Source organism: Tribolium madens, unplaced genomic scaffold (genome assembly GCF_015345945.1).
Source record: "Tribolium madens isolate multiple individuals breed KSU strain unplaced genomic scaffold, Tmad_KSU_1.1 Scaffold_3;HRSCAF=73;Tcas5.2_LG2, whole genome shotgun sequence".
In the NCBI taxonomy this organism is placed as follows: Eukaryota; Metazoa; Arthropoda; class Insecta; order Coleoptera; family Tenebrionidae; genus Tribolium; species Tribolium madens.
This window is the reverse complement of record NW_025401006.1, coordinates 5,253,169-5,272,442: the sequence shown is the minus strand read 5'-3', so window position 1 is coordinate 5,272,442 and position 19,274 is coordinate 5,253,169. Positions and strand designations below refer to the sequence as shown.

Below are 19,274 nucleotides of genomic sequence, written 5' to 3'. Positions count from 1 at the left end.
TTTTGTTTAAATTTTTTTATTTTTAGCAAATATCTAAGACAAAATTGAAAAAAAATGTTTTTTTCATTTTAGTGAAGATTAGACAATGTTCAGAAACAATACAGGGTGATTCACGAGGAATAATGAGCCTGATCAAATTCTCGATGCAACCAACATTACATTTGTCGCAAAGCAACTTGCGAAAACGTAATTGTGATTGCATCAAGAATTTGGTCAGGCTCATTATTCCTCGTGAATCACCTTATATGTGCAATTGTTCCTTTAATTCTTCCGCAAAACTTTGATCAAACGGTTCCAGGAAACGGGCTTAAAAATTTAGGAAATTTTTATTCCTTTATTTTTTTTTGGAGTAGTGTATTATTTTTCGATTTTTTCGCATAACAGTTTTATTATTGCTCTAGTTTTTCTTTCCACTCGATACTTTCTCATAATAAATTTTAAACTAGTATTGACTTATTCTCTTCCACGTGTCCCAAGTCTTGCTATGTCGGCAATTATTCTCATTTGAAGTATTACGACTGCAGCTGAACCGACTTATAATGTCGGATAATGAAGAAAGTTCGAATAAAAAATTCAAAATGGGTGTAAGCTTGTGGTTATCAATTTGCGTATTTGCCTGTTTATGGTTCGTGAGCCGTTTCATGACCGGCAGGAGACAATTACGAAACAATCTTCACGTAATCGAGGACGGTTTACGGCGAATGCAAGAAGAAATCGAGCGTCGCCAACGCGAAAACAGCATCAGCTACGGCGAAAACCTGGAAGAAATAATGGAAGAATTGAAAAAAGACGGAGTGATGGTAAATATCCTTGCACCACTTTTTTGTCAAAAATAAACGTGAGCGTAGCCAAGAATGTAATTGATGAGGTCGTGAATACTCAAGTTCATCAAACTGTCTTTTTATTGATTTGGATTTGTTGTGATCGTGTTGTTATGTCCATTTTCTAGACATTCGAACAAAATGCGTACTCAAAAAGTGTCGGTTGATGTTTGGAAAATGATTTTTTCGTCTTGTTCGTATTTAGGGTTGGCGTGTGCCGCTTGGGTTTTCATTAAACTTGTTTGTGCTTGTTTTTGGTTCCCCAAATATCTCCAGAACGAGGAAATGAAAGACAAGGAGGCGCAAGACAAGGGTACGAAACCAAACAAGGAGAAGCTGGAGGGAGAAGAAACAGAACCGCTAGTTGTCCAGGATAAAAAGAATGATTAAGTAGTATAGACACATGTGATATGTTTTTATTGTCCAAGATTTAAAAACGTGTGATTTATTGAACAGTTTGTAAATATCACAAGTAGTTGTTACTGCAGTTACGATAATATTTATTTCAAATAAAAAATATAATTATTTTTGTGCGAACCTTGTCCTATTCTGACTTCTAATGAATTAAAATATTTTGTGAAACAACTGCTAAAGGCTTGATAGCCCAATGTGTAAAACACCTATATCAGCAGGTAGAGAGATCTCGTTTTTGCAATTTTTCTATTTCTAGTTTCTAGCACAACGTTAGATTAATCTTATTGAAATTAAACACAAAGCAAAAAAATATAATTGTAATTATAAACAAATGGTGAGTATTGCGTAAGTATATCAGAAATGAAAATAGTTGTTGAAACTATTTACTCTCAAAAAAAATGAATCGTGTGATTCCAAATGATAAAACAATTTCACATTTAACAGAAAAATAATTGGAACGAAAAAGGGATTAAACATTTTTGAATGAATGAAAAATCATATTTTTCTGCAATCATAAAAAAACTTTAATTTTTTACATTAAAATTAATACGCGAAATTGGTCATTAGTTGTTAAGTGCATAGGACAATATTTCTTTGAAGATAAAATATTAAAACTGCCGAAAATCGATCCAAATCTTGCCAAAAATCGAAAAAATTTAAAACTTTAAAATTGCTCCACCCAAAAAAATGTTAAAACGTAAGTACGCGAGAAATAACTTTTGGAATATTTGAATATATTGGATTAGCGCAGGGAAACTGTCGACGGTGTGGTGGTGTAGCGGCACCGATAAAGTCAGCAATTTTTCTCTAATTCAACTTCAAATACAATTCAAATAAATGTCAAAAAATAGAGGGCGCATAAGAGCGCAAGCTATAAAACATGTGCATATGTTCTAATGAGTATAATAAGAAAAACAGAAAGCACATAAACGCGTAAGAACAAATAAGAGAGAGAGAGAGAGAAAGAGCATAAGAGAACAAAGCATAAGAAAGAGAAAAACTATAAGAGCATAAAAAATCAAAGCTTCTTTATCGTTGCTTTGAATTTTTTGAATTTTTCAAGAGAAATTTAAATACTAACAATTCAAATAATTAAATAGAAAAATAAGGTAGTGATATTTTTGACCTTTTTTAATATTTTGCTTATTTAAAGTGCTTTTATATTTAACATATAAACTTTCGGTCATATTTTAAAACTTTCTTTCATATAATTTAATTTAAAAGATTCGACATTCACATAATGTTGTTTATTAACCTCGAGAGTGAATTTTCGGAATCCAAAGCTTCTCAGAATTTTAAAAATTTTTTGAATACATGTTTTCAAATAATTTTCAGGATTTGCCAGGAATACGAAGTATTTCTAACTGTTATTCTGATAACAAGAGAAAACTGCACAAAAGGTTATTAATATTAACTTGAATATTTGGAGTTCAATCCCTGATCCGGAGCAAATCTTTTTTAATAGTATCACTCAATTAAAAGTAGAATAAATTAAAAAAAGTAAATAAACATATACGACAAGGTTTAATTCCTAGTATTTCAAAACATTATACTTGAAACCAAAAGGATTTTTTTTACTTATATTTTTTTGAAAGCTATTAAAAGTGTTACCTACTTACTAAGTCAATACATCATTTCCAGCTTCACTACTGTAATTAAAAAAAAATTAGTGTTCTAGTAATTCAATTTAAACAATTATGTTATACAAAATAGACAAGGGCATTTTTTGGCGTTTTTTGCTTAAGTTTTTTTATTTATTTAAGTATTTATTTATTTTTTTATTTTATAAGACCAAGGATAAAGTATAAAGCTCTCAGGAGCTCATCCTTGAACCTCGTATTGATTTATTCCATTGGCTGTGAAACCCGTTGAACGCGTGCCAACCCTGCCGGCGATCGATAAAAGGGGGTAACATCCCCATCGCCCAACAGATGTAGCAAGCGGTTCGCTTTTCATGTCGACTACAAGCTCCACAAGAACGGCCAGTGCAGCTGAGGCCGAGAGGCGAGAATAGACATGTCTGTCATTCTCGCCAAATCGTTTAATTCACCCAAAGTGGCTTCGTAACACATCCAAAAACGCGATTACGTACTTCCGGACGACCGGAAACGACCACTGAAGATGGTGTTGACGTCTTTGGACATCCAACCGATAAATAATCAACAGATAATCAGTGTTGACAAAGTACATCAGTGCCTGTGTCGTTGACCTCCAAGAACAATCTTATTTCACTTTGGTGGATCACCAAAGCAACGTGGGGGTCTATCACAAAGTTATTTCGATGTAAGTAGCGAAAAAAGTACTTAGGCATATACAGCGTGGCCGACTCGAGACGCTAAATGTCTGAAGGAGAGCAAAAAATGAACTCTTAATTCAGTCAACGTTGACCTAAAAATACGACACGTTGAAATGTTAATAATAAATCAGAATTGATTAGATTCATATTAAATTCATCCGTCTGGTTCAGTTTTAGATTTCTCGTAATTATAAATAATTAAACGGAATTTCTCTACTTGGAAATAATGTCATATATTTTCTACCAACTTGAAAAAATCACACAAGTTTGTCAGTATTGTATTTGCTGTTAACAACCGACTACCGTTTAACGGTATTTTACACACTGGTACTTGTAGTAAATAAAAATAAATTGCGGATTCATTGACCTAAAAATTTTAATGTGGCTTTTACGACGCTCTTTAAGTTTTTTTCTACAAAAAACACACTCGCATTACTTTATTTCTCACGTTGGCACTTTATTGACATTTATACTATTTTTTATATTAATATGCATCAAGTAGGTTGTAGAAGTCTAAATGCATCTTTAATTTAAAGGCCGATTCACACAAAAAATGTCATTAGTGTCATTCAGAACAAATTTAATCACATCACTAATGACAAATATACCTATGTTATATTAATATTATTGATAGGTCAATATTGTAGGAAATGTATATCTAAAAATACAGGCAGTTCCAAAAATAATTGAAAGAAAAAACCTTCAGCTAACTGAGGGGTTGTTTTTCTTGATTAAAAAATCACATAATGGCAAAATATCTTAGATTTTTTATTAAATATTTGTTTTGTTTCTTCACTTCTTAAAACAATCCCAAATTGATTTATTTCAGTGGAAAGAAAATCAATAGATACATTTTTATCACATAGATACTATTATAATAATATCAAAACTAATAATAATGATTACTAGTAAGAAATGTATAGTTTTTTCATTGGTAGATCAGAATCTAAAATATTAAAATCAGCAAGAATATAGAGAAGAAATCATTTTCTCACATATAGTTGTATGTTATTTTCAAGCTCTGCAAGTGATACTAACATAGAAGATCCGAAAAATTCTTTTTATGTATTATCTTTATAATTTTATTTTGTATTTATATTGAAAAGTCGGATGGGGACACCTGTATATAAAAGTTTTCACGTGATTGACGTCCATTCCGTCCCTAGATGAGAAATATCGGATTTATGTAGAATTCTATCTTGACAATAGTTCTAATGACGCAATTATTAAAAACAATATCTGTACATTTGTGTAAATAACAGTAAATTACAAATGTTTGCTTAAGTAAATCAATAAAGTACTAGTTTCAACTTTATAAATTATAAATGTTAGTACTATTAACATAAATAATTACTTAGAAATAAGATAAAAAAACACTGTTTCTATGTTCAGTAATATATCTATTTAAAATTAAAATCTTTCAATCAATTAAAAAATGACATATAAGTGGCAACTAATGTTTTATTCAGTTCATTATGAAAAGAAAAAACCCTAGTTTTAAATCTTATTTTTCATAAAAAATCTTATTTATAAAATAATAGGTACAAAAACACCATTTAAATGCTTATAGGCAGTAATAGTTATTTATGTAACAAGGGAAGAAAGTTATTCTTTTCTTTTATTTATTTGACGAGTCCAAGGCGAGAGAAATAAGGGAGGAAAAAACTTTCTTTTTATGTTTTACATACAGGATGTGTCAGAACTCGCGCCTCAGAGAATAATTTTAAGTAAGATAAGATACCAGAAACATGAAAAAAATGTTTAAAAAATTCTGTCAAAAAATCTTGACAATAATTTTTTGACATTTGACATTTTTATGTCTATTTAATGATACTGATGATCTTGTATATGTTTTTTTTCTAATTATTTAGTACAGGTACAGCTTTTTTGTTTTGGTCTTGGAAAAAAGAATTCTTGTCTTAGCTTTATCAAAGATAAGAGAATAAAATTGTCATTGTTGTGGTCGTGAGCTCAAATGAAGCGGAATAGAAACAATTATGGAAAATTACAACCACTTTAATCTTCCTAAACTGTAATTTTATCTTGGCAATTGAAGGGCACATTGCTGCGTACACTGCTGTTATCAATGTTTTCCAAGTTATCATTTCAACATTACCAGAATTGAAATAATTCGATCCGGGGGGTGATCAAATGTTATATTGCATTTATTTAAGCGTTCATCAGTTCAAGGGCAAGGGCCAAAAATAAATATGAAGGATTGCCAAGTATCGTTCTTGGTGATTTTGTTTGATTCTCGACTGAAGTTTTAATTACCGCAAAAAATAATCTCGAGGGAGTTTGGAGAAAATAATCATTGATCGGCCGCCTCCGCAGTTTTCCTGCCACCTCTACAAAGATACATTTATCATTTAAGAGTGTTACTTCGAAAAGTCATTGATGAAGGTGACAATCAAAAAATTCTTGGCCCAAATCCACATGTTTATATAAGTGTCTTGCATCATTACCGGCCAGTTCCGATGTTATCATAATTCAGTTCGAATTTGACGACAGTTCGGCCATGGCAATTTTCACAAGATGCACCAAAAGTATGACTGTTGCAAAATTGGGGATTTTGTCGGCCGTTACTGATATGAATCAAGTTCTTTGTGTGTTTATCATCGCACGGACTCTTCGACAAGCTTTCAGAAATTTCTGAAGGTAAAGCCACTTTACGAGAATTCACAATTTTGAAAATATTTTTTTTCAGGAAACCAGTATTTCTTTGAAAACGACATGTATCAAATGTATGAAATAAATTAGCAATAAATTTTATTTAAGTAATGGTTTATTATTTTGGCGACACTTCCTTACGACGTTTTAGGTGTGTGACGTCTTCTAAAATTTAAATGTTTTCTTATTTTGTCAGTGGTTATTAGTAATAAGTGAAGTATTCATAGTTGCGTTCAACATGCCAAAATGTCGAGAATAATAAGGACTTTGATCATTTATTCGAGCGAGGACGCATTTTATCTATTTACTCGTGCAAACTAAAGAAGTTGTAGAATTCACTCGTGACTCACGACGATATTTATAAAATGTATTCTGGAACTGTTCTTCAATTCTGGATAAACAAAGTATTTGTCTAATAATTATTTTACAAACGTCACTGTGTTTATTTTTAGAGATTGGCCTTGTTGGCATTCTTACCTGTTCTAAAATTTGATTCATAGTCATTTTTTGGCCACTTGGGTTTCTTACATTATGAGCAGTTTGTCTAGCTCGAATTAAAACAAAATAAAATACTCGTATGAATGAATTCTAATTTTTTTCAAAATATGAGATATTCTGTCAAATTAAACAATTTCAGTCCAATAAGTTTAAAAAATGTTGCTATTTTAGACACAAGTGAGCATAAAAAATGGAAACAAGACTATTTGTGCTCAGTAAAAATTAATTAGTGAATGATAAAAAATGTATAAAACCTCACTGCTATTTTTTAGGGACAATTTATACAGAGTGACCCATAATTCGCAGAACAGCATTATGACTTATGAGTGTTTTTTTATAATTCTATAACATTTGACTCAATTTATTTCAGTTAGTAAAATAATTTCAAACGCTTATTTAGTATTAAAAAAGTTATGAAAGAAAATGTGGTTTGAATTGCAAGTTATTTGTGACGTTTTTGTGCTTTTTTACTTAACAAACACACAAAAATGCAATAAATATAATATAATACATAATTATTTACGATATTTATTCTAGAAATGCATGAAAAACTATACTCCTAACAAAATAAATTAATAATAACATAAGAAAATGATAAATTTGTCAAATAATGTCAAATAATTTAGTAAAAATCGGTATCAAGTAGTTTGTTTATGTCAATAAACACTCAAAAGATTCAATTCATTTATTTCCAGTTTATTTTAAGAATAAAAATTGTTTTTTTTTCTTACGGAATAAAGTTATCAAGGTTATTAGTCAAAAACGAGAGAATAAAGCGTCTTTTTATTTCCTGTTGAGAGAAAATAACATTAAAGTATCATAAAGTTCTTCTGCGAATTTCAAGCATAATGTATATCCGAGTGTATATCTTATCTTAAAATTAAAATTTTTAATATTTTTATAGAAGATTACCAACCATTTAAAAAAATAAATAAATTTTGCAGAAACAAAACTTTCAAGTTTTATTTTTAGAATATGTTTATATTTTCATAGAACATTATCAACAATTAGTTTTTTTAATAAGTACGATTGCGGACACAGAATTTTGGACATCAAATTTATGTCAATACAAAAAATGTCAATGTAAGCCACGCTTTATTGTCATTATTATTGACATTTGAAACTAAAATTTGAAAGTTTTAGTTAGAAAAAAATTTCAAGTAAGGTAAGATACCAGGAACATGGAAAAAATGTTTAAAAAATTCTGTCTGAAAGAAAATTGACACTTATTTTCTGACATTTGACATTTTTTATGTCTATTTAATGATACTTATGATCTTGTATATGTTTTGTTTTATAATTATTTAGTATAGGTACAAAAATTTTGCTAATAAAAGCCACAAATAACATTAAACAGAGTTACAATTTAGGATACAGCTTCTTTGTTTTTTCTTCAAATAGCCTGTTGCAAAAAAACTTGGAAAATTAATTTTCCAACAGAAATAAATAGAGTCAAAGTGCAAAATTTAAACTCTCATATCATAATATTTTTCACCTTGTAAATTTTTACATTAGTCAGAAATTTAATAAATAAAAAAAGTCGTTTAATTTAAAAAAATAAAGAAAAAACTAGTTTAGACTCTACCAACTTTGCAACAGGAATTTAATCTATTGCAGCACCCAAGTGGGTGTCAAAATGGTGACAAAATATTTATTGTCATAGTCAAAGTTTTTGTTAGATAACAGAAATATGGAAATAGGCTGTTTAATATTAAACAATCGTATTTTCGCAGACCAGCGACAATATTTTTATTTGAACGAAACAACCTTAGTTGGCATATTCCAGACTATTCAATTTATTTGGTCGATAGTGGGAATATTACACGTCATCCCCAGATAACATATTCTAGTCAAATCGTTTTCAATTTCAAACACCTGCAACTTGTATCATAACAAAGTTTGATAGGCAATTCCTGCTAAATTCATCATTAATTTATTTCGTGAGTCATAAATCGAAATCATCCATATCTGCGATTGTTATCAACTTGTTATCATTTAAGGACCTCCTGCTAAAATTATCGGTCCTGCTGAAACAAAGCTTCAGTTCCTGCAGCGCTGGTAGCGCGTACCGACTTTCCTGCAGAGTCAGTCGTTCGCGTGCAGCCGGTTAGAAGCCTCGCTCTCACACTATGGATCATATCTCTTTGTTACGGTAATGAATGACGATGATTGCCCCTTGTCCGTCACACTCCACCATTCAGTGATTTGTGTCCTGTCGTGTTAAAATATGACGTTTATGTCCAAGTGTGAAAAAAGCAAAGTTTCGATCGGCCATCTGGGAACTTGTACAGTTAAGCCAGCATGGTATGTCAGAATGTAGGTATCAGTGTCTTTGTCTCTGCATGCCGAGCCCACACCAGATTTTTCCTAAATTCGCATCTTCGAGGCCTTCACATTGCCTGCCGTTCTACTTTTTATGGCGGTTAACGACCGATTCAACCGGTTGCTTACCTGCAAATTCAAGCGGTTTCGATGGTTGTTCACCTCTGTTCCCAACCATTTTCGACCAAGTGGGCCTGTTTCCGGCCGTAAACCGTTTATTTTCCGGCTAGGCCACCCCGCACTGAGACTTTCTCGACAGATGTTGGAGTTTCTACTCAAACTTTCATTTCAATTTTTAAATGTGACACCAAATTATTTCATTAACTCTTCCTGTATGTACTATTGTGTAGAATATCATAATTTTAATTTATGGAACGTTTTGTGGGCACATGGATGTCCTTCAGATCTTAATTGTAATACTGCTGTACAGAGAAATTATGAATTATTTACCAAATTTAGTGCGTGTTTTATTTGTAATTAAAGCACAACAACAAATTGGAAATTTGTCCCAGAAATAGAAAAACTAAAAATACCACGATTCAGGTGAATAAAAATTTCAGTGTCGTGCAAGTTTCAAAATTTTTGCGGTTGCTAGTCCGTAACGGTAAATAAATAAAACAAACATTTTACTGTAACTATCGACATATGTCATGTGTTTCTTGCCATGGTAATACGATCGGTCTTGACCATTGAAGTCGAAACGAAGAAAATCAGAAATATGAACTAGTTTTGCTCAAGAAAGTTGTTTCATTTAAAAAAAAAGTAAGAGAGTGTTTCTTTAGGAGTTTAGACTAAACAAAAATTAAGGGCAATTATAATTAATTATTTTGCTTACTCATTTGGCATACAGCTGTGTTTATTACAAATTGCCCTCTGAATAGTACTTAATACCAATCCCGAATTTAATTACTGCTGCAAGATGGCTACAGACATTTGCAATAGGTTTTATCAATTGTAATAGGTATAGAGGATGTGTCAGAACTCGCGCCCCCGAGAAAAATCTCAAGTAAGATAAGATACCAGGAACATGGATAAATGTTTAAAAAATTCTCTGTCAAAAAATTTTGGCTTTTATTTTTTGACATTTGACATTTTTATGTCTATTTAATTGTACTGATTTTGTATATGTTTTTTATAATTATTTACTAAATGTACAAAAATTTTGCCAATGAAAGCTACAAATAACATTAAACAGACTTATTTAGGATACAGCTTTCTTGTTTCCTCTTTTAATAGCCTGTAGCAAAAAAATTGGAAAATTATTTTTCCAACAGAAATAGAGTCAAAGTGCAAAATTTAAACTCTCATAATTTCGAAATTTTTATAAATCGAATAAATTTTTTTTCTGGTATCTTACCTTACATGGCACTTTTCTTTGGGGCGCGAGTTCTGGTGCACCCTGTATTTAAGAAGAAATCAATACCATAACATAAATATTACATATTTATTAAAAGTACTCAAAAAGCCAGAACTAAAGTTGGTTTTCAAAAAAAAAACCATGCCATGAATGTCTGACATTTTGCTTAAAATTTTGGATGATGCTCATGCTGCTAACCTTGAAGAACTAAATAACATTAGCACATTACACCACTCAAAAGGTTGTTTTACTCTGTCGCAAAAAAGCGACCGTTTTTCAATCTAAAACAATTAAAATAAAAGCAAAAATGGTTTACGTTTTAAAAGGAAACTTGCAATGAAACTAATTAATAATTCTAATCATGTTATTAGATTGGTAACATTGAAATCTAACACATTGGACCAATTTGCCACAATACATGTTCAATTTTCAATTTTTCTGAATCTTTTTTAATTTTGTCTTATTTATTTTAGAAATTTTTATTATTAATTTATTGATTTAGGACACCCACTAACCGCAACCTACGTTCAATTTCATATAAATCTAGGATTATTCTTAATATAAATAATAATTAAATATAGATTTTACATGAATGTATGTCGGCTCATGAATTACGGTATTGAGTTACTAAGAGACTGTTTTAAGTCTTAAATTTCATTATTTGTTAGTCTTAACATTTCTTAAGAGCTTGTATAGATGTTATTTTTATGCCACTATTATGTCGTGTTTGTTTTTTTAAATAGTACACTGTAGCAATCCGAAAATAAATAGAAATCTTCTTAAAACCTTAGAACCTTTTGCAAAATAGAAACATAAAACGTACACAATGAGACTTTTATGACTTTATAATTAATTTTCCAGGCTTTGTTGGATGAAACGATTTACTGTCGGATGGGAATTGGACTATTGTTATAGTTGGTGTTTAATATCTGACAGTTCAACGAACTTATTGTGCTTGTAAGAACACATTTGTGCATTTAATTAAAGCAGACGGCAAAAAATTCGTAACAAAATTAAATTTGTTGGCTGATAGTGAACACAAAGCAGCCAAGTTTACGATTTTCTTAGCCAGAATAACTGTCTTTATATTAGAAAATAATCCGATTTTTGGACAATCAAAGTGAAAGCACGTCGAATTTGAATTTCAGCATTGATCAAGTTTCGTGTATTCTTCAGAGAAAGTAAAAAATCGGCTTTTTAATTGGCCTCGATCTATACTTTCCATTTTCAAATTCAATAGTTCTTTGTTAGAAAAACTAACGGTTTTAAGGACGCGTATGAAGCAAGAACACAATGAAACACCGAGTATTGAGTTGCTTTAATTAACTCAAGTCTAATTGGTTTTATTCTACCCTTAATGAGATTTATTGGCTGGGTACATGACCCGTGACTGAGTCAGAATCGTGCGAAAATAACTGGACAATATTTATTTTTACCACACTCTAAGCGGAAAATGCTTTGACTCGGAAGAATTTCCTGACTGAGTCAAATTTAATTTTATCTGGTTTTCAGGCCTAACGAAGACTCCTACACCGCCAAAACGCTGGAGGGCACTAAATTGAGGTGTCCGGCGCCGATCACCCGCCTCCGGGTGGAGAAAATCGAAGGGGGCCTCATGGTAGCCGGAGTCGTCGTGGCCGCCAATTGTCAGATTATTTTACCAATTTTTGGATTTCTATTCCTGCTGGTTGGCTGTGTTTTGACCGGTAAGCAAAAGAAAAACGTTTTTTCCATTTCGGAAGATTTATTCCATATCGCTTGCACAACAAGTGTGCTAATATTTGGTTTAATTAATTCGACTTGGGAAAAATTGTATTTACCTTCGTTTTATCGTAATTAGGAATTTTTTTATACATGGCCATTAAATTAAGGACCAATTCTGTTTTTATACATTGATAAATATTGTCAATAAATCATTAATGAGAGATAAAAGTTGTTATTCGCTCTCTACGTCATACCGTAATTGATTATTTTGCATAAATAACAAGTGGGTAATTTAATTTTAAATTAATACATTTCTTTCGTAAGGTAGACTTGGTTCCGTGCAATTTACGAATGCGTGACGATTTCCTTTAATTAATTTTTTCTAATCCGTGTTTTACAAGTTTGTATGCACAAGCTTAGGAAAACAAAAGGATCAAACAACTCAAATTCTATGACTTTTTATGCCGACCTTGTCAAGGAAATTTTGTAACATAGAAGTTTAAATAAATAACCAAAAGTGAATGGTGGACTTTTATTTGAGTGTCATCTGTTTGTTACCTAGAGTTTTAAAATATAAAGAATTAGTTAGTGTTGAAAACTCATTATTTTCATATATTCCTATTTTTTTTTTAAATTAAGAGAAAAAGGATAATGATTTAAAAAGGGTTTCATTTTTGCCCCTTTTTTCCAGCTGCGTCCTACCGTGGTCCCGGGGAAGACGAAGAGCCCGACCACTATGCAGCCCGGATTGCATTTACGGGTAATTCCCGGATTTTAGGACCAGCTTGTATAGTTGTCGGTGTGTTAATGTTAGCCGCTGGTTTTGTATTATGTGTTTTGACTCGAAGAGCTCGAAGAAGAGAACAAACCATCGGCTTTCACTGCCCCCTCCATGGAGATTTCTACCCCCTTAGCCCCATAACTAGCTCAAGAACAATAGGTGAGTGTTGCAAACATGAAGTGAACCGTGGAAAAATCGTAATAGAGTGTTATTTTTTCATTAAATGCGCAGTGGTTATTCTATAAACTGTCATTGAGGGCCTCATTACATAAATTGGAACTTCCACCAAACACCTAATTAAACTGGGGAATAATATCAGTGAAAATTCTATTTATGGCGACTCTGCACGGAAAAAATCAATAATGTTCATTTGGTAAATTATTTGCATGCGGTAATTAGACATATCCAGGGACATTCTATTAACATAACACGAAATAATTGAAGATTTTTAAATGATAAAAACACTGATGTTTTTTCATTTGGTACAGCCAGGTACCGACTACTAAAACCCCTCGTCACGTCATATTTTATGGCCAAAGTTTAACCTTAAGATAGCAATATTGTAATAAATTTCGGCTGTTGAAATATCCGCATGCAATCCAAAACATGCCACCACTAATCAGTTTTTTTTTTTCAGCCGCTATTGAAAAGGGTGGCAATACATGTTTAATGTGTTGGCCTCGTAAAAGAGGTCCGGGTGCTATTGCAGTGGGTCCTCCTCAATGTCCTCACAGTCAGGTCTCGAGCACGAGGAGTTCTCTAGCTAGTTCGCCTCATAGTCAGTGCCCCACGCCGTTACCGTTCCTCGTTACTTCAGGATCCGTTGGGTGAGTTATTGATTTGATAAACTCACCGATAAAAAGATTAAATGTCAATAGCCTTGCATAGAGGCGGAAGTAATGAATAATGCAGAGGATATGGCGAGTTACGATTTGAAAAAAGAGTGAAGTTTTCTCACGAATCGTGCGTTTTTGAGTTTTTTTTTTTTTTAGCAAATATAACAAAATATGTCAAAGGGTGTTTCCTGTAACTACAGGAGACAAACGCTATATCAAAATTTCTATAATTTTTATTAAAATACTGATTATTATCTGTTACTATCACTTTATTCATCAAAATCTTTTAAAATAACAAAACCGATTTTACACATAACACCTCATTATACGACCAAATCTCGTCGAAAAATTTTCAAATCTGGAGAAGAAGTTCGAAACAATAACATTTAAAGTTTAATTTTGATTTTTTTACAATTATTCTATTATTATTATTATTATATACATTTGAAAACAAAGCCAATTTTTCCGATTTTCATCAAAAATTTTAAGTATAAACGATTTCTTGCACTAATTCAAACTAAAAAAAGCATAAGTTCAGATAAATAACATTCAAAATAATACTGAAATTTTAAACAGTACTTGATAGTGTAGTTATTTTTGTTGCAACTATCTACTTTAAATACAGTTTTTTCGGACAAATCGTTGCTGTTTCCGGTCGAGGCAATAGCCGAGTTTACAAAAACTTTCTAGGCACGTGTTTTAAATAAATTGTTTTTGGTAAAGCTCCCAAAAACACATTCAAGTTCTTCTTTTCTTATTTTTTTAAACGCTCCTAAAAATAACAAACATTTTAGTTTTTAAATTAAATCTTTTTTGAACTTTCTTCTGAAATAGTTCTTAAAATGAGTCTTTTTCAAACTACTTTTTAAAAAATGTCTGAAAAAGACTTATTTTAGGGACTTAAAATCTATTCTGTTTTTTACTTAATCTTAAAGTCTTAGGAATAAAGCAATTCAATCAAACTTGCTAAAGTTAAGAGTGTCTCAATAGTTGTCTAAGATATAATCAAAAAATAAGTTGCTGCAAAACACAAGGGTCATTTACAGTAACTTTTTGTACTTATTTGAGGTAAGTTACCTAATATTGTTACATAAAAGAGTAAAAAGCACCTAAAACTATTTCACAAAATTGATTTATAATAAATATTTTGAATCGATTATCGTTTTTACGTTTGACGTATTTGTGGTTATTGACACCACTTATGTTAAAAAATTAAAAAAACTAGGCTATTCAAACGACCAGTTGCTGCATTTAAATGAATGTTTTAAAACTTGAGATATATTTTAAAATTTTTATTTTATTTAAAATCGAGCAACTGGCAATATTTTACTACCGGTTTTTATGTCTATTTTTTATCATTCCGCACCATTTCATAATCAATATAAACAGTTACAATGCAATTTACGACTAAAACAAAAAAACTCAAAAACACGTAAAATATTGTTCATATTTATATTCATTTTACCCTTCACCTTCTCTCTTTCGCCACCCACATTCACATCCAATCTATTTCTATTTTTATGTCTCGCATTTGATCAATTTGGAAAGATATATGACGTTATTTTGCCCGAATAAAGTAACAAATGGTTCGAAAAGGCAAATATTTACAAAAGTATCAATTGATAATTTCTGGGTCACGTCGCGACTATTATTTCTAAAAATAATCAACTTTTAATAAATGTTAAGAGCGTTCACCTGGTCCAAAAATAGAACTAAAGTCTATTTCTGATCGAAACTTTAATAAGTAACGAATTTACCGCTCAAGATTGAGCCGTCACAAGTTCCACGCGTTTCTTGAATCCCTTCAAACAACTTAATTAAATTAGTTTCACGTGCTTCATGATTCCCATCTGGCGATGCATTTAACTATTGTATGTTAATAAAATCGAGGTGAATATCCTGCTTGTAAGTGCACTTGCATCCGCTGGTAAAAATGCATTTAGTATTCATAAAATAAAAATGTCGTATCCTCTGCCAAGTCTCCCGAGACAATCGACTTATTACACCCCCTCAGAGAAGTCCATATGTCGATAATTCTAGTGTTTTATTCACCAAAGACGTCATTTGTATTAATTGTGTGTCTATTTTCAGTGGCCTAGTCCCGGTGACGGCACAGTTATCGCCAGATCAACCCTTTGGGTCGATTCGATCGTTGGCAGCTGGCCGAGAAGTGGCTAGTTTTCCTCTATCGCGGACGCCTACGCCGCCCCCTTCAGCGTTTGAGAGGTAAATGACGCATTTACACATCATTATGTCTTCATCAAGGGAAAGGGCTTTGTCAAAGGGACCATTTTGCGGCTTTACCTGAATAAGTTGAAGGTTTCTTAACCAAAGCAATTTTATTTTTTGCTCATGTTGGTACACTGGTCTCAAGTTTCACACTTAGATTAGCTCAAATAACATACAAATAAAAGTTACTCTACAAAGCAGGTGCTAAATAGAAAAACTGGATAAAAATCAGAATTGAATATTACTATTTTTTCTTCTAAGCAACTTGTTTTACCAATATAAGAAAAATAAGTGATAAAATATAATAAAAAAAATTTATATTGTGTTACTGGTTTTAACCAATTTATCACTTTTTTTTTAATATCTACGGTGTGTCGGATCTCACGCCCCAGACAAAATTTTAAGTAAGATAATATACCAGGAACATGGAAAAAATGTTTAAAAAATTCTGTCAAAAGATTTTTACTTTTTTTTTGACATTTGACATTTTTTATGTCTATTTAATGATACTAATGATCAAAAAAATTTCTCTGGGGCGCGAGTTCTGGCGCACCTGTATACCTACTTATCAGAAAAGTTTGTTTTTGGTTACCAGTTATAAAAACAATTAAACTTCTTTCATTAAAAAATATAAAACAGAGTAAATTTTCTTTTTGTGATGTTTTTGATTTTTGACTTCAAATGTCAGCGAAAACTTTGACAAGTTTGGGTTTTATTCATTTTGAGTGAAATACTATTCGCTTTAGAGCAGAAAATTTTTATTGTTGCAAGATATGTTGCAAGTTATTATGCTGTACAAGATGAAAATGGTGAATGGTCATTTTCACTTCCAGTTTTGTGTGGAAAATTTCCAGCAAAAATTGTTGCCAACTGTAGTTGCCTGCTCTATTTTTTTTTTGATCGCACGGTATTTATTTTCACTAGACGTGAAAAACACGCTCATTTTGCAACTTGTTGCATAAATACCGTGCGATCGAAAACGTCGTGTGTAAAAAACAGCCATTTTGCATCGTGTTTCATACAAGATCTTTTTCCAATTTGATTGTGCATAAAAGCATAGGCATCAAATTCGAATTTTAAATCTGTGAATTCAATAATTTTCAAAAATCATACTAGTGTTATATGAAAATAGTGTTATTTGTTATCCTTATGTCACACTTTTTAACACTAGTGATAAAATAATGTCGTATTTATAGCTAGTGATAAAATTAAGCACATTTGACAACTAAATTGATATATCGCAATGGTTACTTTTCACAACCAAATTGGAAAAAATCTTTTAGTTATTATTTTTTAAATAAGATGTATATTTTAATACCGCAAAAACTAAAAAAAGAACTGAACAACTATAATAATAATCAAAATAAAACAAAACAGAAAATAATGAAAATAAACTGAAAACACCAAATTTTTAAATATTTAACACAGAATTTGTTTTCTAAAAAATAGCGTTCTCCATTCGCGTCGCTCAACGCACAAGTTTTAAAAAATCAAATACAAAACAAGATTTAGACCATTTGAAGATTTACTATTAATTAGTTTCGTTTATTTAATTATCATTTTTAAAGTGGACATTTAATTCATGAAAAAAATATTTTTGATGAGGTAATTTTACACTTATTTTGTATTAATCTCATTTATTTCAACAAACGTAACGAAATATAATTAAAAGTAAAAAACTGTAAACTTTAGGCACGAATTTTTTAATTAATTTAATAAAGTGCAAATAGAGCAAAAATTTATTACACAAACCCACTAAATTTTTTGTTAGGAACTGCTTGAAAAATAGTTGATTTTCTAAAATTTAGCGAATTTCGCATCGACTAGTGTAGTGTTACTTGTGAGTTTACAAAATATTGTGGGCGATTATGCGAGCAGATCTTTCAACGTACCCATTAATTGCTGTGTTTACTTTGGCCTCTTTTCACTTGTGTTTTTTGTTGCAGATTAGGAAGTCCGAATCTAGTCCAAGTCCCTGACGAAGAGAAGCTCGTGGAGTCAAATTTCGACCGAGTGGCCCGAAGTGGTCCTCGAAAATCGGTTTCGATTGTATTACCGTCGGGGGACAAAGGGTGACCGGTTGATTAAAGCAATCAACATTCGCGGAACCAAGTGTTTTTTCACAAAATCCAGACTATAAAGACATTGTCATCTTTTTTATCGAATTTTGTTGTGTGTTTAGCATGTTTAGTGTCATTAATGGCATTGTATTAGACTGACGTGTTTTATTGAAACCTTTGTCAATGTTGGACGGTTCCACGAGTTTGGCTTTTTGCCTATAAACGTGCTCTAACGAGCTAAATTCTAGTCTGGACAAGACTAAATCAATCGCATTGACAATGGGTTAAATTCTGTGATTCAGATCATGTTATACGTAATTTTTTTGCAGTAGCTTATTTGTTTCACATGAAATTTGATATGTGGGACATCATCACAATATCATGTGTACCAAAACGGCTGTTTTTCCCCGTTAGTCGCTTCTATAGTTGGCGCAAACGATTAGTTTTTCTCAATTTCTTCATAATATATTTTGTGAACAAAATTGACGAAATATTTATTCCTTTTTTGCCACAGTAAGAGAAAGTTTGTAGTAGATGCACAAGACTGATTTATTTAAAACGTATTTTTGTTTTTACATTGTTAACATATCAAACATATCGAAAGGAATAAATATTTCAAACACCCAATCCGTACTTAGTTTGCAATGAGATGACTAGAAATTTTTTATCCGTCCTTGAGTGCCAAAATTCAACAAACAACCAATTCGAAACGTTTTCATTTCATTTAAGATTCATTCATCTCATTGCAATTTTTTTGTATATATGTTATACGCCTAATTTTTATTCATTTAGCTTTCTGTTGAGAAAAAGCTAAATAATAAAAATTGAAATTATTTTGTAGTACGACAAGTGATATGTATTATGTATAATTAGATTATATGTCGAGGCTGATTACACTTTAAGATTTAGTTTTAGGATAAAATGTTTTTACTCAACGTGTATATTATACAATTTAATTGTTAACAAAGTAATGGCTCTATTTCACTTGCTCATTCTTTTAAAATAAGTTGTAAAACCAAGAGATTACAGCTAAATGATCTTTATTCTATACATAAATTCAATGTATTGATCAATAAATAGATTAAATGTACACCAGACTTTCATTCCCTTGGCGTCACAACTACCCCTAATTTCCACATAAAAAAAGCAATCAACCTTTTATAAGTATTAGTATTAGAAATAGCCAGCCATAAATCTTGCAAGAATTTAATACCAAAATATTGGATTATTAAGTTAAAAACTAACAAATTGTTTGTATTAAAATAATTTTGTTTTTTTTAGTACTA

At 31.2% G+C, this 19,274-nt stretch overlaps 2 protein-coding genes and 1 long non-coding RNA gene across 6 annotated transcripts; all 3 read left to right on the top strand.

The window, feature by feature from the left end:
* Positions 1-535: 535 nt before the first annotated feature.
* On the top strand, positions 536-1,288 carry LOC123007852. Its single transcript, XM_044403332.1, has 2 exons — positions 536-800; positions 1,098-1,288. The coding sequence occupies exons 1-2, from the start codon at positions 540-542 to the stop codon at positions 1,209-1,211; spliced, it is 375 nt and encodes a 124-aa protein (XP_044259267.1). The 5' UTR covers positions 536-539; the 3' UTR covers positions 1,212-1,288.
* A 1,920-nt stretch (positions 1,289-3,208) lies between these two features.
* On the top strand, positions 3,209-19,078 carry LOC123007288. 4 transcript variants are annotated; one of them, XM_044402501.1, is made up of 6 exons: positions 3,209-3,518; positions 11,891-12,084; positions 12,774-13,022; positions 13,501-13,690; positions 15,791-15,925; positions 17,875-19,078. In XM_044402501.1, coding segments are annotated over exons 1-6 (900 nt in total). In that variant the 5' UTR covers positions 3,209-3,516; the 3' UTR covers positions 18,005-19,078. The 4 variants fall into 4 exon arrangements, with proteins under 4 accessions (XP_044258436.1, XP_044258435.1, XP_044258434.1 ...); XM_044402500.1 differs by lacking the exon at positions 3,209-3,518 and adding an exon at positions 8,719-8,851; XM_044402499.1 differs by lacking the exon at positions 3,209-3,518 and adding an exon at positions 8,770-9,003.
* LOC123007291 lies at positions 5,379-6,308 on the top strand. The gene is made up of 2 exons (XR_006412861.1): positions 5,379-6,189; positions 6,239-6,308. It is a non-coding gene; the product is annotated as an uncharacterized LOC123007291 (long non-coding RNA).
* Positions 19,079-19,274: the final 196 nt, after the last annotated feature.